We start from the raw sequence: 19563 nt of genomic DNA, 5'->3' as shown, positions 1-19563 counted from the left end.
ACAGGCGTGAGCCACCTGCACCTGGTCAGAAAATACTTTAGAAGATCCTTGCTAGGAAGAGATCAGTGTGCATTTCTTAATATATAACCAAATGCCTGAACACAATCAAATGTAGTTAAATGGCATACAAGTTTAAATATAAGAAAATACAAAAAAAAAAACAGAAAATACAATTTAGAATATTTAGCATTTCTAGTCAACCTAATATTTTCTAGTTTTTTTTTTTTTAAGGAAAGACAACATTCCTGATGCTTAAAGAAATGCAAATCCAGCCAGGTGTGGTAGCTCACGCCTGTAATCCCAGCACTTTGGGAGGCTGAGGCAGGTGGATCACAAGGTCAGGAGATTGAGACCACCCTGGCTAACATGGTGAAACCCGGTCCCAACTAAAAATGCAAAAAAATTAGCTGGGCGTGGTGGCGGGCACCTGTAGTCCCAGCTACTCGGGAGGCTAAGGTGGGAGAATGGTGTGAACCCAGGAGGCGGAGCTTGCAGTGAGCCCAGATCACACCACTGTACTCCAGCCTGGGTGACAGAGCGAGACTCCATCTCAAAAAAAAAAAAAAAAATGCAAACCCTTGGCTGGGCACAGTGGCTCATGCCTGTAATCCCAACACTTTGGGAGGCCAAGGCAGGCAGACTGCTGACATCGGAAGTTCTAGACCAGCCTGGCCAACATGGTGAAACCCCGTCTCTACTAAAAATACAAAAATTAGCCGGCGTGGTGGTGGGCGCCTGTAATCCCAGCTACTCGGGAGGCTGAGGCAGGAGAATTGCTTGAGTGAGCTGAGATCACACTTCCCTCCAGCCTTGGTGACAGAGCGAGACTCTTGTCTCAAAAAAGAAAAGTAAGAGAAAGAAAAAGAAATGCAAACCCATGAAAAGTACTTCGGAAGAGAACATGAAGCCTGTTGTAACAGAGATGCTTAGAAGTGGAAAGTTAGTAAGCTCTATGTACATTCATTTTCTTCTTTAAAATGTAGAAATTGCCAGCCTAAGCAACATGGCAAAACCCCATCTCTACCAAAAAAAAAATACAAAAAAAAAAAATTAGCCTGGCATGGTAGCGCATGCCTGTGGTCCCAGCTACTTGGGAGAATCACCTGAGCTCAGCAAAGTTGAGGCTGAAATAAGCCGTGATTTTCCCACTGCACTCTAGCCTGGGTAACAGAGTGAGACTCTGTCTCAAAACAAATCAAAAGTAGAAACTAGATTAAATAGAATTTACACTAAACATGATTCCAGAGACTGTTTATAATGGTGGAGAGCTGAGTGTTTTAACAACTGTTCAGCTTTTTTTTTCTTTTGCCAAAATTAGTATTCACTATTTTAAAATTAACTTTTTCAAAAATCAGAAATATGCTGTTAAGAATATTCATTTTCTGGCTGAGCACTGTGGCTCACACCTATAATCCCAGAACTTTGGGAGACTGAGGCAGGAGAATCACTTGAGGCCATGAGTTCAAGACTGGTCTGGGAAACATAGCAAAACCCTGTCTCTAAAAAAATAAAAACAATAAATTAGCCAGGCATGGTGGTGCACATCTGTGGTCCCAGCTACTTGGGAGGCTGAGGTGGGAGGATTGCTTGAGCCCAGGAGGTTGAGGCTGCAGTGAGCAGTGAACGTACCACTGCACTCCACCCCAGGTGACAGAACAAGACCCTGATAAGTAATTTTTAAATGAATATTCATTTTCTCTCCAGGGAAAGATACACACCAGTAGTTTACTTCATCTAATTCTTTACTGTAAAGCCATTCATCAAAAAGGAAAATACTCTTGATTTAGTGCAACAAACTTTTATCAAAGTAACTCTAAAGTGGTGTAATAAAATATCTTACTGTGTTTTCACCAATATTCAAAATACTGATGTTGAGAAATGTAAAATCTGTCTAGATTTTATTTAGTCTAGAAAATTGGTTTTGGCAATAGGGAAGAAAGTCACTTTTTCCAATTATGCATGTGTATCACATATAGTATCAAAATCATATGGGGAACTGATAAAGCACATGTAAGAAAAAACTTAAAATGCTAGACATCTGGTTTTTGTGCAGTTATGACTGAAACAGAAAAGGACTTACATTGTTCTTCTAAATGTTTCTGCTAAAGTAAAAATACATTCTAAATTTCAAAGTACATTGTTCATATTTAGCATTTCAATTGAAGACATTCTAGAATATTTTATGAAGCTCTGTAAAACTGAAAAAAACTTCTTAGCTTAAATGTTTCTCTTTTTAATTTTAATCCTATAATTTTATATGAAGTATGCTGCAGAGTTAAAGATAAGCAAATAATAATGGTACCATGCCATCAGAAAAGGACCCAGATTGGGCTGGGTGCGGTGGCTCACGCCTGTAATCCCAGCACTTTGGAAGGCCGAGGTGGACGGATCACAAGGTCAGGTTCAACACCAGCCTGGCCAATACGGTGAAACCCCGCCTCTACTAAAAATGCAAAATTTAGCAGGCATGGTGGCAGGCGCCTGTAGTCCCAGCTACTCGGGAGGCTGAGGCAGGAGAATGGCATGAACCTGGAAGGCAGAGGTTGCAGTGAGCCGAGATCGCACCACTGCACTCTAGCCTGGGCGACAGAGCAAGACTCCGTCTCAAAAAAAAAAAGGACTCAGATGATCTTCTCTCTCCTAAAATAAGTAAATTGAAACAAAGAGGAGCGATCTAAACATAAAACTCTCTACACTATAAACTCCTGGAGGTAAAGGCCCATCACTAACTCATCTCTGTGTATCCCTAGCATCCAACACAAGGCCTAGCTTTTTGGATACTTCTAAATACATCTATATTCTATATTATTCAGTTACAGAGTCAGTAATAAATGTAACAAACACATATTGGGGAAAAAGTTAAGGTGATACTAAAATAACAATGTAAAACAAAAAGGTCCAAAAGGAGCATGTTACATAGAAGTGACTGATCTGAATTAAAAAGACTGACCACCAAATATTGTAGGGTATTAGCAACCACACCTAACAATTAAGTACCCTAAACTAGCAAGCCACTAGAAAAATCAAAATGCTAGTAAGATTATCCATTTCAATATACTGTTTGTATTAAATTACATATTGTGAGTTGACATCATTTTATTTATATGGAAAATAAAAAGTTCATCCTAAGCCAGCAAAACATTTAACATGCTTTGGAATTTATGTTATAACCTGTCCTGAGGTAGAGCAAAGTTAACCTGGACACTATCAATGAAGAGTTGGTTAAACCACTTAATGTATTCTAAGAAATGTTTTAGAACCCACTGGAGATGCTGTTTCAATGAAAATAATGCTGCTTAATTAATACAGCCATATTCCTTCTGCCCCTACCACTCTAATGAAACTATTCACTTGAAAAAAACTGGCCTTCTACTTTTGAGCCTCTTCTCAGTTCTTTGCCTAATGTTCCTGTAGTGTTTGGCAATGATGATTACCTCTGCCTGCTTCTTGACATTTTCCTCCATGGCTTCCATGACAGTGTCTTCTCCCAGTTCTCTGATTACTACGCTTATGTGGAGCCAGGAAACTAGGAGTCATCTTTGCCTTCCCCTCACTCACCTTCCCCCACATCCCCAAGTCCTGTTAATTCCACCTTCTAAATCTCCCAAATACCAACAGTCAACTTCTCTCCATCATCATGGTCACTGCCCTAGTTAGTGCACCCATCTTTAAAATTGATTACATTTATCACTCAGGGTACCTGAGATTTTCTAAGCAGTGTGGGTAGCAGATAGTTTATAGAGACTCTCGAGATTTTGTTTCTTTTTATTGAGACAGGGTCTTACTGTCGCCCAGGCAGTGGTGCAATCGCAGCTCACTGAAGCCTTCAAACTCCTGGGCTCAGGTGATGCTCCCACCTCAGCCTCCGGAGTAGCTGGAACTACAGGCATGCAACACCATGTCTGGCTAAGTTTTCTAATTTTTTGTAGAGACGAGGGTATCGCCATGTTACCCAGGCTGGTCTTGAACTCCTGGTCTCAAGCAATACGCCGGCCTCAGCCTCTTAAAGTGCTGGGATTACAGGTGTGAGCCACCACATGCAACTGGCTCTCTTTCTACTTTTTTTTTTTTTTTTTGAGACAGAGTCTCACTCTGTTGCCAGGCTAGAGTGCGGTGGCGAGTGATCTCGGCTCACTGCAAGCTCCACCTCCTGGGTTCAAGTGATTCTCCTGCCTCAGCCTCCTGAGTAGCTGGGACTACAGGCGTGCACCACCACACCCAGCTAATTTTTGTACTTGTAGTAGAGGCGGGGTTTCACCATGTTGGTGCATGGTCTCGATCTCTTGACCTTGTGATCTGCCAGCCTTGGCCTCCCAAAGTGCTGGGATTACAGGCGTGAGCCACCACGCCCGGCCTCTTTCTAGATTTTCTAATCTTAAGTACTGCTTCCTAAAATTGATCTGCTTGAGATCATACCTTCAGTCAAGCAGTCATAAAAGTTTTTATATCTTTTTTGTCCTTCTACTTAAAAAAAGTACAGTGGTGCACTGTCTTAAAGTACAAAACACTGGGTGCCAAAGGGACCATTCAAAATAATGGTGCTCATATTAAAAGAATTACTCCACCGAATAACTCAATCTGTTTGCAAATCAGGTGGCTCTTATTCCTTTGCTTTCAACAAAATTTAAGAAAGACCTTGATGATACATCATCAAACATGATTTTTGAAGATAGGTTATTTGATTTTTGGCAAATAACTTTGAATAATTTCAAAATAACTTTGAAATCAGGTGGCTCTTATTCCTTTGCTTTCAACAAAATTTAAGAAAGACCTTGATGATACATCATCAAACATGATTTTTGAAGATAGGTTATTTGATTTTTGGCAAATAACTTTGAAAAGTGGAGTGACAATGCCACTTGAAAAATCCTTCTATTTGTATCTGCTTATTTATGTGAACAATGTTTTCAGCACCACTACCTCGGTTGAGGCCCTTATCCCTTGCTTTAAAGTTTATCCAAAATGGTCTTTACAACTCCTACTTTTCCTCTCCAATGCACTCTACACTATTATCAGGTATCTCCAAAAAAAGTTACATAAGTAGATGAGATATTATCATTAACCTTTTTAAAATCCTCCATAATTTCCCTCTACTACCAGATTTTTTTTTTTAATCCAACACCTTGGCATTGTCATTTTTAGCCACCCACCACCTAATTACAATTTATTCCCTTTGTGTGCTCATATCACCCTCTCTCCCTACAACCCACCCCCACCCTCATGCACTGGACACTGCTGTGCCCCAAACAGCCATGCCCTCTCACTCAGATGATTCCCTCAGCTTGGAAGGCCCTTCCTTTCTCTCTTCTCTGCCTGAGAAACTCCTATTAATCATTCAAGGCACCACAAATGCCATGTTCTCTGAGAAGCTTTCTAGGAATCCCCCAGAAAGAATTAATGGCACTATTCATTTTTTAACAATCATTAATAGAGCATCCATGCTGACTTTTAGAGGTACGAAGATGAACCAGATAACGGACTGTCGGCCGGGCGCGGTGGCTCAAACCTGTAATCCCAGCACTTTGGGAGGCCGAGGTGGGAGGATCACAAGGTCAGGAGATTGAGACCATCCTGGCTAACACGGTGAAGCCCCGTCTCTACTAAAAATACAAAAAATTAGCTGGGCATGGTGGCAGGCGCCTGTAGTCCCACCTACTCGGGAGGCTGAGGCAGGAGAATCGTGTGAACCTGGGAGGCGGAGCTTGCAGTGAGCCGAGATCGTGCCACTGCACTCCAGCCTGGGCAACAGAGCAAGACTCCGTCTCAAAAAAAAAAGGGACTGTCACAGTCTTGTGAAGACAGAAATGTTATCTGACAATTCCTATATATCATTTATACTTCTAGCTAAAAGCTGTATCACTGAGCCAGAAGAACAAAAGAATAGATGGCTTTACAAAAGTTAAGAGATACAAAATGGGCAGTAAAAAAGAAGTTTTCCAGGGAGGACTTAATGCTTATAAACTGTAAAGCCAAGACTCAATCCTAGGTCTGCCAGATGCCAGAGCTCACATTTAGGACAATGGTTAAGAGTGTGGGGTCTAGAGTTATACCACCCAGTCAAATCCCAATTCTAACACTTAACTATTATAGTTTACAGTACATACTTAACTTTCCTAGGCTTCTTTTTATTCAACTATACAATGGGAATTACAATAGAGCTAACATTTCAAAGCATGTTTTTTTTGGAGATGGAGTTTCGCTCTTGTTGCCCAGGCTGGAGTGCAATGGTGCGATCTCAGCTCTCCACAACCTCCGCCTCTGGAGTTCAAGTGATTCTCCTGCCTCAGCCTCCCGAGTAGCTGGGATTACAGGCATGCGTCACCATGCCCAGCTAATTTTGTAGTTTTAGTAGAGACGGGGTTTCTCCATGTTGGTCAGGCTGGTCTCCAACTCCCAGCCTCAGGTGTTTGGCCCGCCTCAGCCTCCCAAAGTGCTGGGATTACAGCCCAAAGCATTCTTATATTAAACAAGGGAATCCACATAAAATACAAAGCACAGGCTGGGCACAGTGGCTCACGACTGTAATCCCAGCACTTTGGGAGGCAGAGGTGGGCGGATCACGAGGTCAGGAGATCGAGACCATCCTGGCTAACACAGTGAAACCCCGTCTCTACCAAAAAAAAAAATACAAAAAATTAGCCAGGCATGGTGGCAGGCACCTGCACTCTCAGCTACTCGGGAGGCTGAGGCAGAAGAATGGCGTGAACCTGGGAGTCGGAGCTTGCAGTGAGCCAGGATCGCATCACTGCACTCCAGCCTGGGTGACAGAGCGAGACTCCGCCTCGTGGCTCACGCCTGTAATCCCAGCACTTTGGGAGGCCTAGGCAGGTGGATCATGAGGTCAGGAGATCAAGACCACCGTGAAATCACGTCTCTACTAAAAATACAAAAAAATTAGCAGGGCGCGGTGGCGGGCGCTGGTAGTCCCAGCTACTTGGGAGGCTGAGGCAGAAGAATGGCATGGAGGTGGAGGTTGCTGTGAGCTGAGATTGCACCATTGCACTCCAGCCTGGGCAACAAGAGCGAAACTCCGTCTCCAAAAAAAAAAAGATCTTTAATTTATCAAGGATATTTTTGCTAAGTAAAGGACACTGGGTTGACATTTTCCTTCATTACTTTAAAGATATTGCTCAATTCTCTGACTTAACAGCTTTTTGATAAGAGCCATGCAGTCATTCTTCTCTTTGCTCTTCTGTATGTAATATGTCATTTTTCCTCTGATTATCTTTAAGATTTTCTAAGGTACTGGTTTTTAGCAAATTGATTATGATGTGCCTTGGCAAGATTTTCTTTTCTTCTATTTGAGGTTTATTGAACTTCTTGGATCTGTGAGTTTATAGTTTTGTGGGAGACAACTTCTAAAACAGCTCCCAATGATTTCTGCCTCACAGTATTTCATGCCTTTATGTAATCCCTACCCCTTCAGTGTTGACTAACCCTATTAACTTGCTTTAATGAACAGAAAATGGCAAAAATGACAGGTCATCACTCCTGGGTTAAGGTGAAAAAAGGACTAGTGTCTTGCTTGCATTCTCTTTTTGGTGCTTCTTGCTTGTTCATTCTAATGAAGTTAGCTGCCATGTTGTGAGCTGCCCTACAGAGAAGCCTATGTGGTCCAGAATTGTGGGCAGCCTCTGGCCAACAGCCAATGAAGAAGCCGAGGCCCTCAGGCCAACAACCCACAAGGAACTAAATCCTGCCAATAACCACGAGTGAGCGTGAAAGCAGTCTCCCTCAGTCAAGCCCTGAGACCACTGCAGCCTCAGCTGATATCTTGATTGCAGCCGTGTGAAGAGTCCCTGAACCAGAGGGCCCAGCTGAGCCACGCAGAGAAACTGGGAGATAATGGATGTTTTGTTTAAGCCACTAAATTTTTGGAATAACTTGTTAGGTAGCAATACACAACTAATATAGTTTTCATCAAATGTGGAAATATTTTGTCTATGATTGTTTCAACTCTTTTTCCTCTCACATCTCCTGGGGACTCCAATTACACATACATAAAGACTATCTGATCTTGTCTCACATTATCTGTTGCTCTCCTTTTTGCCTTTTTTTCCACTTTCTTCTCTGTGCCTTATTTTGGATAGTTTCTATTGTCATGGCATCAAGGTTGCTAATGCTTTCTTCTGCAGCATGTGTTTTTCGTCTCCAGAAATATTATGTTTCTCTTTCTCTTTCTCTCCCTTTTTAAAGATATATTCCACGTCTCTCTCATGTTCATGTTTTCCTTTACTTTCTTGATCCCATGTGGCATTTATAGTAGCTACATAAGAGAAAAAAAGTAATTTCCTTCTCTCCAGTGCCTGTTGTTCAATGTCTGAAAACCATTATTTTGTGGGGTTTTAAAATTCCTGTTTTAGGAGGGAGGGTAAACCTGATTACTGTTGCTCTCTCTTGGCCAAAAGTGGAAGCCTATTATTTCTTTATAAAAGCTCTCCAAGTGATTCTAATGTGTAGCCAGCTTTGAGACTCAGTGGGTTAGTAGCTTTGATTTTCTTAAAAGAAAGTTTCCTTCCAGACAGCACACATTTTTTTCTGAGCTGATTAGTCTTGATGGATTTGAAAGCTTGTATCCCAAAGTGCTACATCATAATTAGCTAATATCAAAGAAGCTTTTCACTAAAAGAAATGCCCAATATTACTTGGCAAAGAAACTGAGAAACCATTATTCTGTGGAAGAAAGTTTCATGTGGAGACATTTAAACTGAAGTATCTGATTATAAAGTGACACAAGGTAATGTTCTAAAGCATGGAGGTAGGAAGAATAATGTGGAAAAATAATCTTCCTGAGGCCAAAGGAAACAGAAAAACACTGATAGAAACCATTCATAAAAAGCATGTCCAATAGGAACAACATAGATAACCATCAGTTTTTTAAACTCAAATATTCACAGAATTTTACTAGTGTAACTTTCGAAATCATGAACCTTGTAAACTCAGTAAAAATGCAAATACAAATAAATAAAACTTCACTTAGTAAAAAATAAACAAGATTCTCTTCAGTACCAGCAAATTTCATTTCTATGTAGAGGTTTCTTCCCATCTATCCAGATATCCTTCTGAAACTTACCCTTTTCCAAGTAAGAACGTGGAGCCCACGGTGGGTCCTCTTCAGCATAAGGATCACTATACTCAACCACAGCAGCTTCCTCCTCTTCGTAATCTTCTGGGGGTGGAGGAGGTGGGGGAGACTCATCAAAGACTGGTTCTTCCACAGGTGGCGGTGGAGGTGGTGTATCTGAAACTAAGAACGTATCAGGCTGACAACAAAACTATATGTTATGCAAAGTTCAGTATTTCCTATCCAAGCTTCTGGGTTCATGGCATATAAACCTAGACTTGAAAATAAATGTAATATTCCTTCAAAAAATGAATAAGCAAGAGAAGTCTTCCCATCAACTATAATGTTCTAGAGCTCCAAGTATGACGTTCTCTCTCTCTTGCCCTTGGATTAATGCTAATGGACACTGAATAAAGTTTAGACAAAATAATTATTAACTGAGCCTCTGGAACCTGTTTATACTAACACAAATCCTCTTTCCAAAGAGATCAGTATGGCCAGGAGCGGTGGCTCGCGCCTGTAATCCCAGCAGTTTGGGAAGCTGAGGCGGGCAGATCACCTGAGGTCAGAAGTTCGAGATCAGCCTGGGCAACATGGCGAAACCCTGTCTCTACTAAAAATACAAAAATTAGTCGCACATGGTCGTGGGTGCCCGTAATCCCAGCTACTCAGGAGGCCAAGGCACGAGAATCGCTTGAACCGGGCAGGTGGAGGTTGCAGTGAGTCGAGATCACACCACTCCAGCCTGGGCCATAGAGCAAGACTGCGTCTCAAAAACAACAGCAAAAAAAAAAAAAAAAAATCAAAAAACCAGAGATCAGTACAATACCGCTGAGCCTTACACTGTATTCAAGGATAAGTTATCAGAAATACTAACACTGAAAACCATATTTCACAAATTCTTAAAATATTTTTTCACTTAAATGAGTCCAGGGAATAGTAAAATTTTAATAACCTACTACTTTCCTCTTAATGAATTTTTCTAAAATAGCATTTTACCAAATTCAAAAGGAAAAAAATCATCAACAAACTTGGGTTACTTCATCTATGAAGATGTTTGTTTACTTATAGAATTTCTTCTAATTCAGACTATAATTCAGAATTTCTTCAGGCTAAATGTCCAAGTGTACTATCAGAGTAATTTAAAATATCTCCCACGGAGATCTGCTTCCACAGCTTGCATACCAATATACAGTAACATCAAAAAGATTATCTTCAAACTCAGCTACCTTAAGCTTTCAAAATGGTTGGTACATACTTGAGCACAGCTGAACAGAATGAAATGAATAAACCTGTTTATCAGCTCCCCAGGTTTAATGAACAGCACTAATTCTTATTTATGAGGTACCGGTATAGTTCTCATGTGATTCTCTGAGCAATCCAATTTATTTAGTATTTTTTAATCTAAGCCTACCAATTGAATTAAATGGATTTTTTTTTTTTTGAGACGGAGTCTTGCTCTGTCATCCAGGCTGGAGTGCAGTGGTGTGATCTCGGTTCATTGCAAGCTCCGCCTCCTGGGTTCATGCCAATCTCCTGTCTCACCTTCCCAAGTAGCTGGGACTACAGGCGCCTGCCACCACGCCCGGCTAATTTTTTGTATTTTTAATAGAGATGGGGTTTCACCATGTTAGCCAGGATGGTCTAAATCTCTTGACCTCGTGATCCACCCACCTCGGCCTCCCAAAGCGCTGGGACTGCAAGCGTGAGCCACCGCGCCCAGTGAATTAAATGGATTTTCAAAGATTGCTGATGCCTGGTGGGAGCTGCCACATCAACGCCATGCTGTCTTACCAGTATTCTTCCCATCTGCTGTGCCCCTCTATACTGATCTACTTTATAAACTTTAAAACTTCAGTCATTAAATAGAATGTCTTTCCTCCTCATAGTTTTTATTAATAAACAAAAGATATAGATATGTGATTTACCATATACTTGGGTGAGAAAGAGCAATTTATCCTATTTCCATTTGTAAGATAAAAAGACTGACTTTAAACAACTGCACAGAACCATAGATCCAAAGCAACTTTTAAAACAATAACCTTGAGAAATGACACTACAAAATTACTCAAAGATGCTACCATTGGTCATTTTTACTTTTCTTGTAACTGCCAGTTTAATAAGCTACCACTTTTGACTTAAAATGTTCCAATTACTCAGCTAGTCCTTTGTAATGCATTATTTCATTTCATCTTTATATTGGGAGGTGGTGTTTTTCATTTTATAGATGTGGAGACTGGCTTTCCAAGATTAAGTATTCCGACAGCAAGTAAGTGGAAAAGCACCTGAACTCCAATGCCTATTATCTTAAAAGCTACACTACTATGGGATGAGATAAATTTAAAAACCTTCAAGTCATGCTTCAGTAGTATTTATTCAACAAACATTAACTAATATGGCTGGATATTATGCTCAGCATTGAGAAAAGAGCAGTAGGCAAAAGTCATGAAGACATGAACAACCAAACCTTCATTTACAATTGAGTGGAGTGCGTGCTTTAAGATACTATAGGAGCACACAGCATAAACCACACTTGTTATGTGGGTCAGGAAAGGCTTCCTGAAACCTGAAGGAAGAGTAAGAGTTAATAGGGAGGAAGGGAGGAGGGTAGGATGGCACAGGGATTGATATTTCATGTCAGATACAAAGAACAAAACAAGGCCAGGCGGGGAGACTCACACCTGTAATCCCAGCACTTTGGGAGGCTGAGGCAGGCGGATCATTTGAGCTCAGGAGTTCAAGCCCAGCCTGGCCAATATGGCAAAACCTCGTCTCTACTAAAAATACAAAAATTAGCCGCACGTGGTGGTGCATATGCGTGTATTCCCAGCTACTCACGAGGCTGAGGCATGAGAATCACTTGAACCCAGGAGGGGAAGGTGGCAGTGAGCCAAGATCGTACCACTGTACTCCAGCCTGGGTGACAGAGTGAGACTGTCTCAAAAAAAAAAAGAAAAGGACAATACAAGTACAAAGGTAAGAAAGCAAGAAACTTTCAAAGAACTGTCCAAAGTTCAGTAGCCAGAGACATGAGGAAGCTGAAAAAGATGGGGCAGGAAGGGCCTTACAGCAGTTTAGACTCTATCCAAAGAGCCATGGGGAGCCACAGAAAGATTTTAAGGGGAATAACAGGGTCATAGCTGTACTTCTTACCCCAGTATAACTGGGTCACTATAACTGGTTCCAAATTATTCCAGACTCCTTCCAAACACCAAACTTAATGCAGAGTGAGTATTTGCTACCAAGGAATATCTTCAAAATAATACACCTGGAAAGCTTTGAAGATAATTCCAAAGAATTATCTTTGAAGATATACCAAAAGAAATGTATGTATCTTTCCAAGGTGAATGTTTTAAAGAGTTTAAAGACTTAAACATTATTTGAATGTTTAAGTCCTGCCATGTCTGTAAAATTAGTCACAGCACACCTCATACACAACTTTTTTATACATTGTGTACATGAGAAATGTATATGATTGTAGGAAAAGATGAAAAAGACTAATCCAAAAGGCAATCAACTGTGATGGGGTGGCCAAATTAGGGAATGACTTTTTAAAATATAGGTAGTGCTGCTATAATGGTGTTTTGCAGTCATCTACTTAAGACATTTCTAAGTCTTAAAGTGATATTCATGCACTTTACTATTAAATTAAAACAATACTTCTTAGGTTTGGTTCATGAAACATTTTGCTGTTTCTACAAAGTTTGCAGCTTTCACTGGTGACTGGCGAAAACCAATGACATCCTGCTTTAAATCCTATTCAACTTTCAAGTCTCATTTTTTGCTAAGAAAATAACCACTTAGTTGCTACACAAACGTTCGTGTTTCATTAATGGATTAGTCTTCAATGTCAGTTTCAAAATCTGGCCTTTACTCCAGAAGCTGCTCAGAACCACTTTTGTTCAAAATGAATGACAACATCTCACAGAACATGCAGTAGCAACTGATTGGCAGAATTCTCTAAGGTGTATGCTCATCACAATAGTAAAAACAGAAAAAACTCCCAGGGTATTATTCAAGTGACTACCATCATTAATCATTGTGATTAAACTGGATTTGTGATGGAAGAAAATTCTTTTACTGTAATGACATTTACTTAGACTTTTCACCTTGTATGGAGTATGTAGAATGGAACCAGCATTGGAAAGTCCTTCAATTCTGGTACTGTAATTAAATCCTTTTCTACTTGGTACCTTACCCTGTTTGGATGCAGCAGACATTTTTTAAAACCTGGGAACAGTGACCTTGTATCCCACACTTGACTTCACAAGCCTGGCAGAGGATCACACTACGGCCGTGCTTGGCACATGCTGAACTATTAATAGTTGAATCTTGCTGAGAGGCAGTTTTCTCCTCGAGCCAGTGCGGGTCACACCCAAGCTAAAGAAGAGTGGGCCCCAATAGCATAATTTAAAACATATGAAATCAACCTAATTATATGTGAAAATAGCTCTTAAACTCAACAAAACATCTTACGAAGTCACAGTGTGGTAAACATTACAGGTGTACATGGAGTACCTTCCAATAAACAAAAGTAAGTAAAATAGACTAGTTTCAGAAATTAGCAAATAGAGATGCAAAGGCACCTGAAAGACACTGAGCCCTTAGGCCAGTAAGACTGAATTATTAGTTAAAATACAACCACGTCTAGAAGAATGTGCTGATAAAAAGGGGGCATTTAGTCAGCTACAGAAGCAGAAAAAAGCGGGGACCAAAAGTGCCTGCTATGTGTCAGTTGCTTTTCCAAGTGCTGCGGAAACAGCTAGCAAGCAAAACAGGCAAAACTCCTTGCTCTTATAGAGCTTACATTCTAGTACTGGCAGTGCCCATTTCCAAATAAGCAGGAATCCTAAGCCACAGATTGCAAATATTTCTACCCCACCAGTGAAGTCATCCATCCTTTTTATGAGATATATACACTGGACTACTTTGGTCTGATGACATGAGATCTTTAATATCATTCTCCTAGTTCAGATTCATGCAAATCATGTAACCTTATTATTGTGATGTGGCCCTCGCAAAGACTGCCCATAAGAAGAGGATTCGTCCGTCATACAGTCTATGTTCACTGGTCTTTGTGACAGCAATTCCTCACTGAATGTTGACACAGGCCTCCTGATTTGTCATCAGTCTCCTGAGCTCCCTTAATGCTTCCCTAGAAGACTCAAGGTATCAACAAAATTAGTTACCTGAACAGGCCAAGGGAAATTCATTGCCAACCTATGAGGCTTCTTGGGAGACAGACTGGCAGCCTGGTCCTCTGAGCCCTACCATAAAAGGCCCTTCTGATATCTGGAATCACAAAACTGGAGGAAGATTCTCAGACCACCTATAATACTCATAAAACTCCAGTGATAAGAAACTAGACTACCACTTATCTGAGCAACCCAGAGAAAAAGATGGGATATCTAGTGATTAAAGATACCTCCTCAGTAGGATGTGATCTTTCTTTTCTTATATGTGCCTTATTTTATATGTATTTGTCTTATGTCTTTACTACTAGTTATTTAAAAGTAGAAAATTTCTCTATTTTATCTCCACTAGCCAGACAGTGACTTGTTCATAATATTGAAATGTTGAAGTATCAGCAAATGAATGACTATCCAGTCAATCACATATAAATGACATTTTATGCCTATAATCTGATCTACAGCATAAAGAAGACATAAACTTACTATTTTCTTGGACTCTGGCCACAAATCCCATTAAAGGTAACTGAGGAGTTACCTGTAGGATGGAGGGAGGAGGAGGAGCAAGAGATACTGCAAAAACAAAAAAGGTGTGGAGGATAAGGGATAAGGGCGAGTTACATTAAAAGGAAAGGATAATACAATAAAATAAACACATAAAGGAGGGAAACTACTATTCACAAACATTTTATCAGTGATCTCAAGGATCCCCTGTTGAGGGACAACTCATTAACACATAAAACAAAGTACTGGGGGAATTTTTAGTTAAGTTTTTGAAAATCACAACAGGAAGCATTTATCATACACAGATATGTTAAATATATATATAACATAATCATGTTTTATATATATAACATAATCATATGTTTTATATATATATATTATATATAATTGATCTTTTTTCATATCATAACATCATGCCTTCTCAAGGGAAGCATTTCTGCAGATTACCATGATGTTGTTTTCTGAATTTTACCTTGGAAGGTTACAAGTTTAAATGTTTGTCAATACAGAGAGAAAAAAAATTACATCCCAACACTCTAAATGTATACTTTTTATTACTCTAATTGTAGGCAAGTAAATTGGTTCTTCATTCATTAATTAGACAAATACTTACTGACTTCCTACTAAGTAAGTGACAAACACCTGCTAGGAAAACAGTATCAAAACCGTCCTCTGAGAATCGGATGCTATGTCATTACAATTTTTCATAATCCCAACTCATTGGTACACTTCCTCCCTGATGGTACAGAAAAGTGCAGGCCTTAATCAAATCACTCCACTCTCCTTCCCAAGGTGTATTTCCCTGCACCCTCAATCACCTGGCACAGTGCCTAGAACTAGTAAACTGTCAACAAATGTTTAACATATATAAATGCACTAAAAAGCCAAGTATGTGTGGAAACTAAAGAGGCAAAAAAAAGAAAGAAAAAAGATTACTCTACAGTTACAGTTTCCTTTAGAATGGGTACAAAGTATGATATGCAATTTCTTATAAAGAGAAAATGCCTCTATTAGCTCTGAAGTACAGTTAAGACTAATAAAACTAAAAAGATGAACATGTCTCTGCTCTCAAGGAGATCACATTCTATTGAAACAGAAGAATACATGATAATCTTAACCCAACAATATTTGTAGCAATTCCCTGGTAGTAGTGGTGGAGGTGAGGGCTACAATGAAATGACCTCTCAGCAGGGACTTGAAGAAAGGAACCTGCCAAGCTGACAGGGGTTGAGAAAGATAATGAAGTTGAGAGAAGCAAGTGAGGGTGAAGGCTCAGAGGCATAAAACAGCATAACCAGTTCACAGGACCAGAAATGTTTCCATATGGCTAGGAAAAGATACCCAAAGAGAAAGTAAAAAACCCAGAAATATCAATGGGAGGATATGAAATAGGGAAGGATCTTATATGCCTGGTGGAAGAGTGCTTAGTGGAAAGAGGTTGGATTTTCAAGTCACTCAGCCTCAAATCTCTGATCCACCATTTCCTGGCTGTTTGGACAGCTAGTCAATTAACTCCTTCAGGCCTATTCCATAAATGTGATACGAAAACAAAGTAATGCAACCCACTTCACATAGTGGCTGCAAAGATTTAACAAAGACAATGGATGTGGAAAGCCTAACCCAGTGGCTGGCACGTAATAAATCAAAGCAGTTTCTAGAAAAGGAGAGAACTTTGAAAGTGTGGGAAGAGAGTACTTGGCAATTAATGATTTAGCTAGCATATCAAGGACAGCAACAAGCTGAAGGTCATTCTTAGATTTTTACCCTTCGTAACTATGAAGATGGAGATGTCATTAACTATGTTAAGCCTGGTAGGTAGTACTGGGAAAGAAATGGTGTGGTAAACAGGTAAGTCAGGGAGAGATAATCATATGATACATTTGGGCTGAGATTATGCAAAATATCTACAGTTGATGCTATGGATAGATGCAGGGAGGACATATAAATGCACAGACAAGAGTTAAGCAGATAATCTTGAATATGTAGATGCAAAGAACAGAGCAGTATAACCCTAGAAATTGGTACCTTTCTTAAAAAGACACCTTTGGTTAGGTTTTTCCCTAAAGTCATAATTCTTGGCAGTAAATCCTTGACTTGTGTGTCTGCTTCCCACTCAGAGGCTTACAACAACTGTTGATATGTTCATAATACTGTTTCCAAGGGTAAGCAGAAGACAGTGAAAAGAGAAGGTAGCACAGACAAAAAAGATAAAACTGAGAAACAGTAGCAGGCAGCAACTGGCACTAGAAGAGTAGAGACAAGGCACGAGTTCACATCCAAGATGAAATGCTCCTCTTCTGTTGGCATGTATCCTAACCTTCCGTGTAACAGAAAAGTGGGAAATTTCCCACTTCAGTCACTGTTTCTCTACCAAATATAAAAAATGACCTTTTGGTACTCAGCTAAAAAAGAATGATTAGGTGCTTAACCTACAGCAGTCTTTTTGTGGGTAGACTGAGGTTGTTTTTTTTTTTTTAAGATGAATATGCTTATTTCTTTTCTACTTCTGAAAGTGAAAATCTGAAGCCATAGTGGTTTTAAGAAGTACACCAGCGGCCAGACACAGTGGCTCATGCCTGTAATCCCATCACTTTGGAAGGCCGAGGGGGGCACATCACCTGAGGTCAGGAGTTCAAGACCAGCCTGGCCAACACGGTGAAACCCCATCTCTACTAAAAATACAAAAATTAGCCAGGCGTGGTAGCAGGTGCCTGTAATCCCAGCTACTCGGGAGGCTGAGCCAGGAGAATTGCTTGAACCCGGGAGGTAGAGGTTGCAGTGAGCCGAGATCATGCCATTGCACTCCAGCCTGGGCAACAAGAGCAAAACTCCATCTCAAAAAACAAACAAAAAAAGTCCACCAGCAGCCAGGGAAAGATCAATCACAGTTCTTCCTTAAAAGAATGACTTGGTAACAAGTTAGACTTTCTTCAAAGCTAGTCTAAGGCATGTTCAAAAATTCAGTTCCGTCTGGGGTTACAAAGGTCATCCCAAATTCTACTTTTCTCCAGGACAAACCTTTAACAAGGTGGTCCAAATTAATTCAGATACCACATCATTTTCTTTTTGGATCTTGTAAGATTTCATCTGACAAGAATGTCTGTGAGCCAGAATATACTGTCTTTCTTGGAGCTGAGCTGAAAACAAACCATTTTAAGTGAATTTAAGCAGAATTTTGAGGAAAGAATTGTTGCAATATTCAGTTCTAATCCTAGTCATTTTGTGAACAGGCAAAGAAGAGCAGGAAGCAAACATGTTTTCATTTCATTTAGCTAAAATGATTCCTCATAAGACAAGACTCTTTCCCAATAACCACCAAAAGATCTCCAAACTTAGATTGTTATGTAATTTGCACAATATACAAGAATGTTTAGATATAAACAGTAAAAGGCTTTCCAAGCAATCCAAACCTAAATGATGAGTCTGTGCTGATGAAATGTACAGACTTTCCAGTACAACCTTCCTGGTTATTTATAAAGTCCTTTGAAGCATCAATGAAGCTTGTATTTTAAATGTCCAATTCAAAAAGTTTGGAAAAATAAAATTAAGCTTTTACATCTTATTTTTACAGCTTTATAAATACTCTGAGAATATTAGACAAAATAAGCTCTCTAAAAACTACTTCTAAAGTCATTACTGAACATCACATTTAGAGGAGATATATATATTATATAGCCCATGCAAGTTGAGATGCTTATGTTTTTTTCCCAGTGAAGGAAATAAACGATGTATAAATGTAGTATTTTCTAAACATGAATATCAACTTAGAACAAGAGGTATGTAAAAGTGAATTCAGGCTGGACGCAGTGGCTCACACCTGTAATCCCAGCACTTTGGGAGGCCAAGGCAGTAACACAACGACTAGGATTAGAACTGAATATTGCAGCAATTCTTTGCTCAAAATTCTGCTTAAATTCTCTTAGAATGGTTTATTTTCAGCTCAGCTCCAAGAAAGACAGTATATTCTGGCTCACAGACATTCTAGTCAGATGAGATCTTACATGGTCCAAAAAGAAAAGGATGTGGTATCTGAATTAATTTCGACCACCTTGTTAAAGGTTTGCCCCGGAGAAAAGTAGAATTTGGGATGACCTTTGTAACCCCAGATGGAACTGGATCACTTGAGGTCAGGAGTCGGAGACCAGCCTGGCCAACCTGGTGAAAGCTTGTCTCTAAAAAAAAAAAAAAGAGCCGGGTGTGGTGGCACGCACCTGTAGTTCCAGCTACTTGGGAGGCTGAGGCAGGAGAATTGCTTGAACCCAGGAAGCAGAGGTTGCAGTGAGCCAAGATTGTGCCACTGCACTCCAGCCTGGACAACAAAGCAAGACTTTGGGGAAAAAAAAAATCTTCCTGCTCCTGCTCTTTATTTATACTTTGATAAAGCCCCATCACATCAGTATTCTTCTAGACGTTTTAGACATTTATGGTGATGCTGTAACTTCACAAATCATTTAGAGAATATGTGAAATGGCTTTTTATTTTGGAATAGCACCATCCCAACATTGTTTTCTATTTTTTTTAGTCGCTTTTAAAACCATTCAGGGGTTATTAAGCCTGACACTTTCTCTTTGTGAAACAGCATACCCATTCAGAAACTCCTGTATCTCACAGAACTATATATAGACACATCTCTTGGAACCAACATTCACTTTATGAACTAGATTTTTTCAAAAGCTTTTAAGAAAATATGAGCAGTAAAATACAGGCTACTTTCTCCTAAAGGCTTCAATACTTACATGCTACATTACTGATTCCTTAACAAACAAGGCTTATATAAGTATATGTATACATACTCACATGTAGATA

General features: G+C 39.8%; 1 protein-coding gene across 50 annotated transcripts in view; it reads right to left on the bottom strand.

Moving 5' to 3' along the window:
- The window catches only part of ABI2 (abl interactor 2), a 107669-nt gene that overhangs the window by 6425 nt on the left and 81681 nt on the right, over nucleotides 1-19563 (bottom strand). For 20 of the 50 annotated variants that reach the window (XM_063648379.1, XM_063648386.1, XM_063648401.1 and 17 more), the window contains 2 exons: nucleotides 14740-14826; nucleotides 9074-9247 (listed from right to left, as the gene is read on the bottom strand). In XM_063648379.1, the coding sequence (XP_063504449.1) occupies nucleotides 9074-9247; nucleotides 14740-14826 (261 nt within the window). The remainder of the gene's footprint in view (nucleotides 1-9073; nucleotides 9248-14739; nucleotides 14827-19563) is intronic. The other 30 variants (XM_063648383.1, XM_063648396.1, XM_063648403.1 and 27 more) reach the window with 2 other exon arrangements.

The sequence above is a fragment of the Pongo pygmaeus genome, chromosome 11 (assembly GCF_028885625.2).
Source record: "Pongo pygmaeus isolate AG05252 chromosome 11, NHGRI_mPonPyg2-v2.0_pri, whole genome shotgun sequence".
NCBI classification, from domain to species: Eukaryota; Metazoa; Chordata; class Mammalia; order Primates; family Hominidae; genus Pongo; species Pongo pygmaeus.
This window is presented reverse-complemented; position numbering and strand designations above follow the sequence as displayed.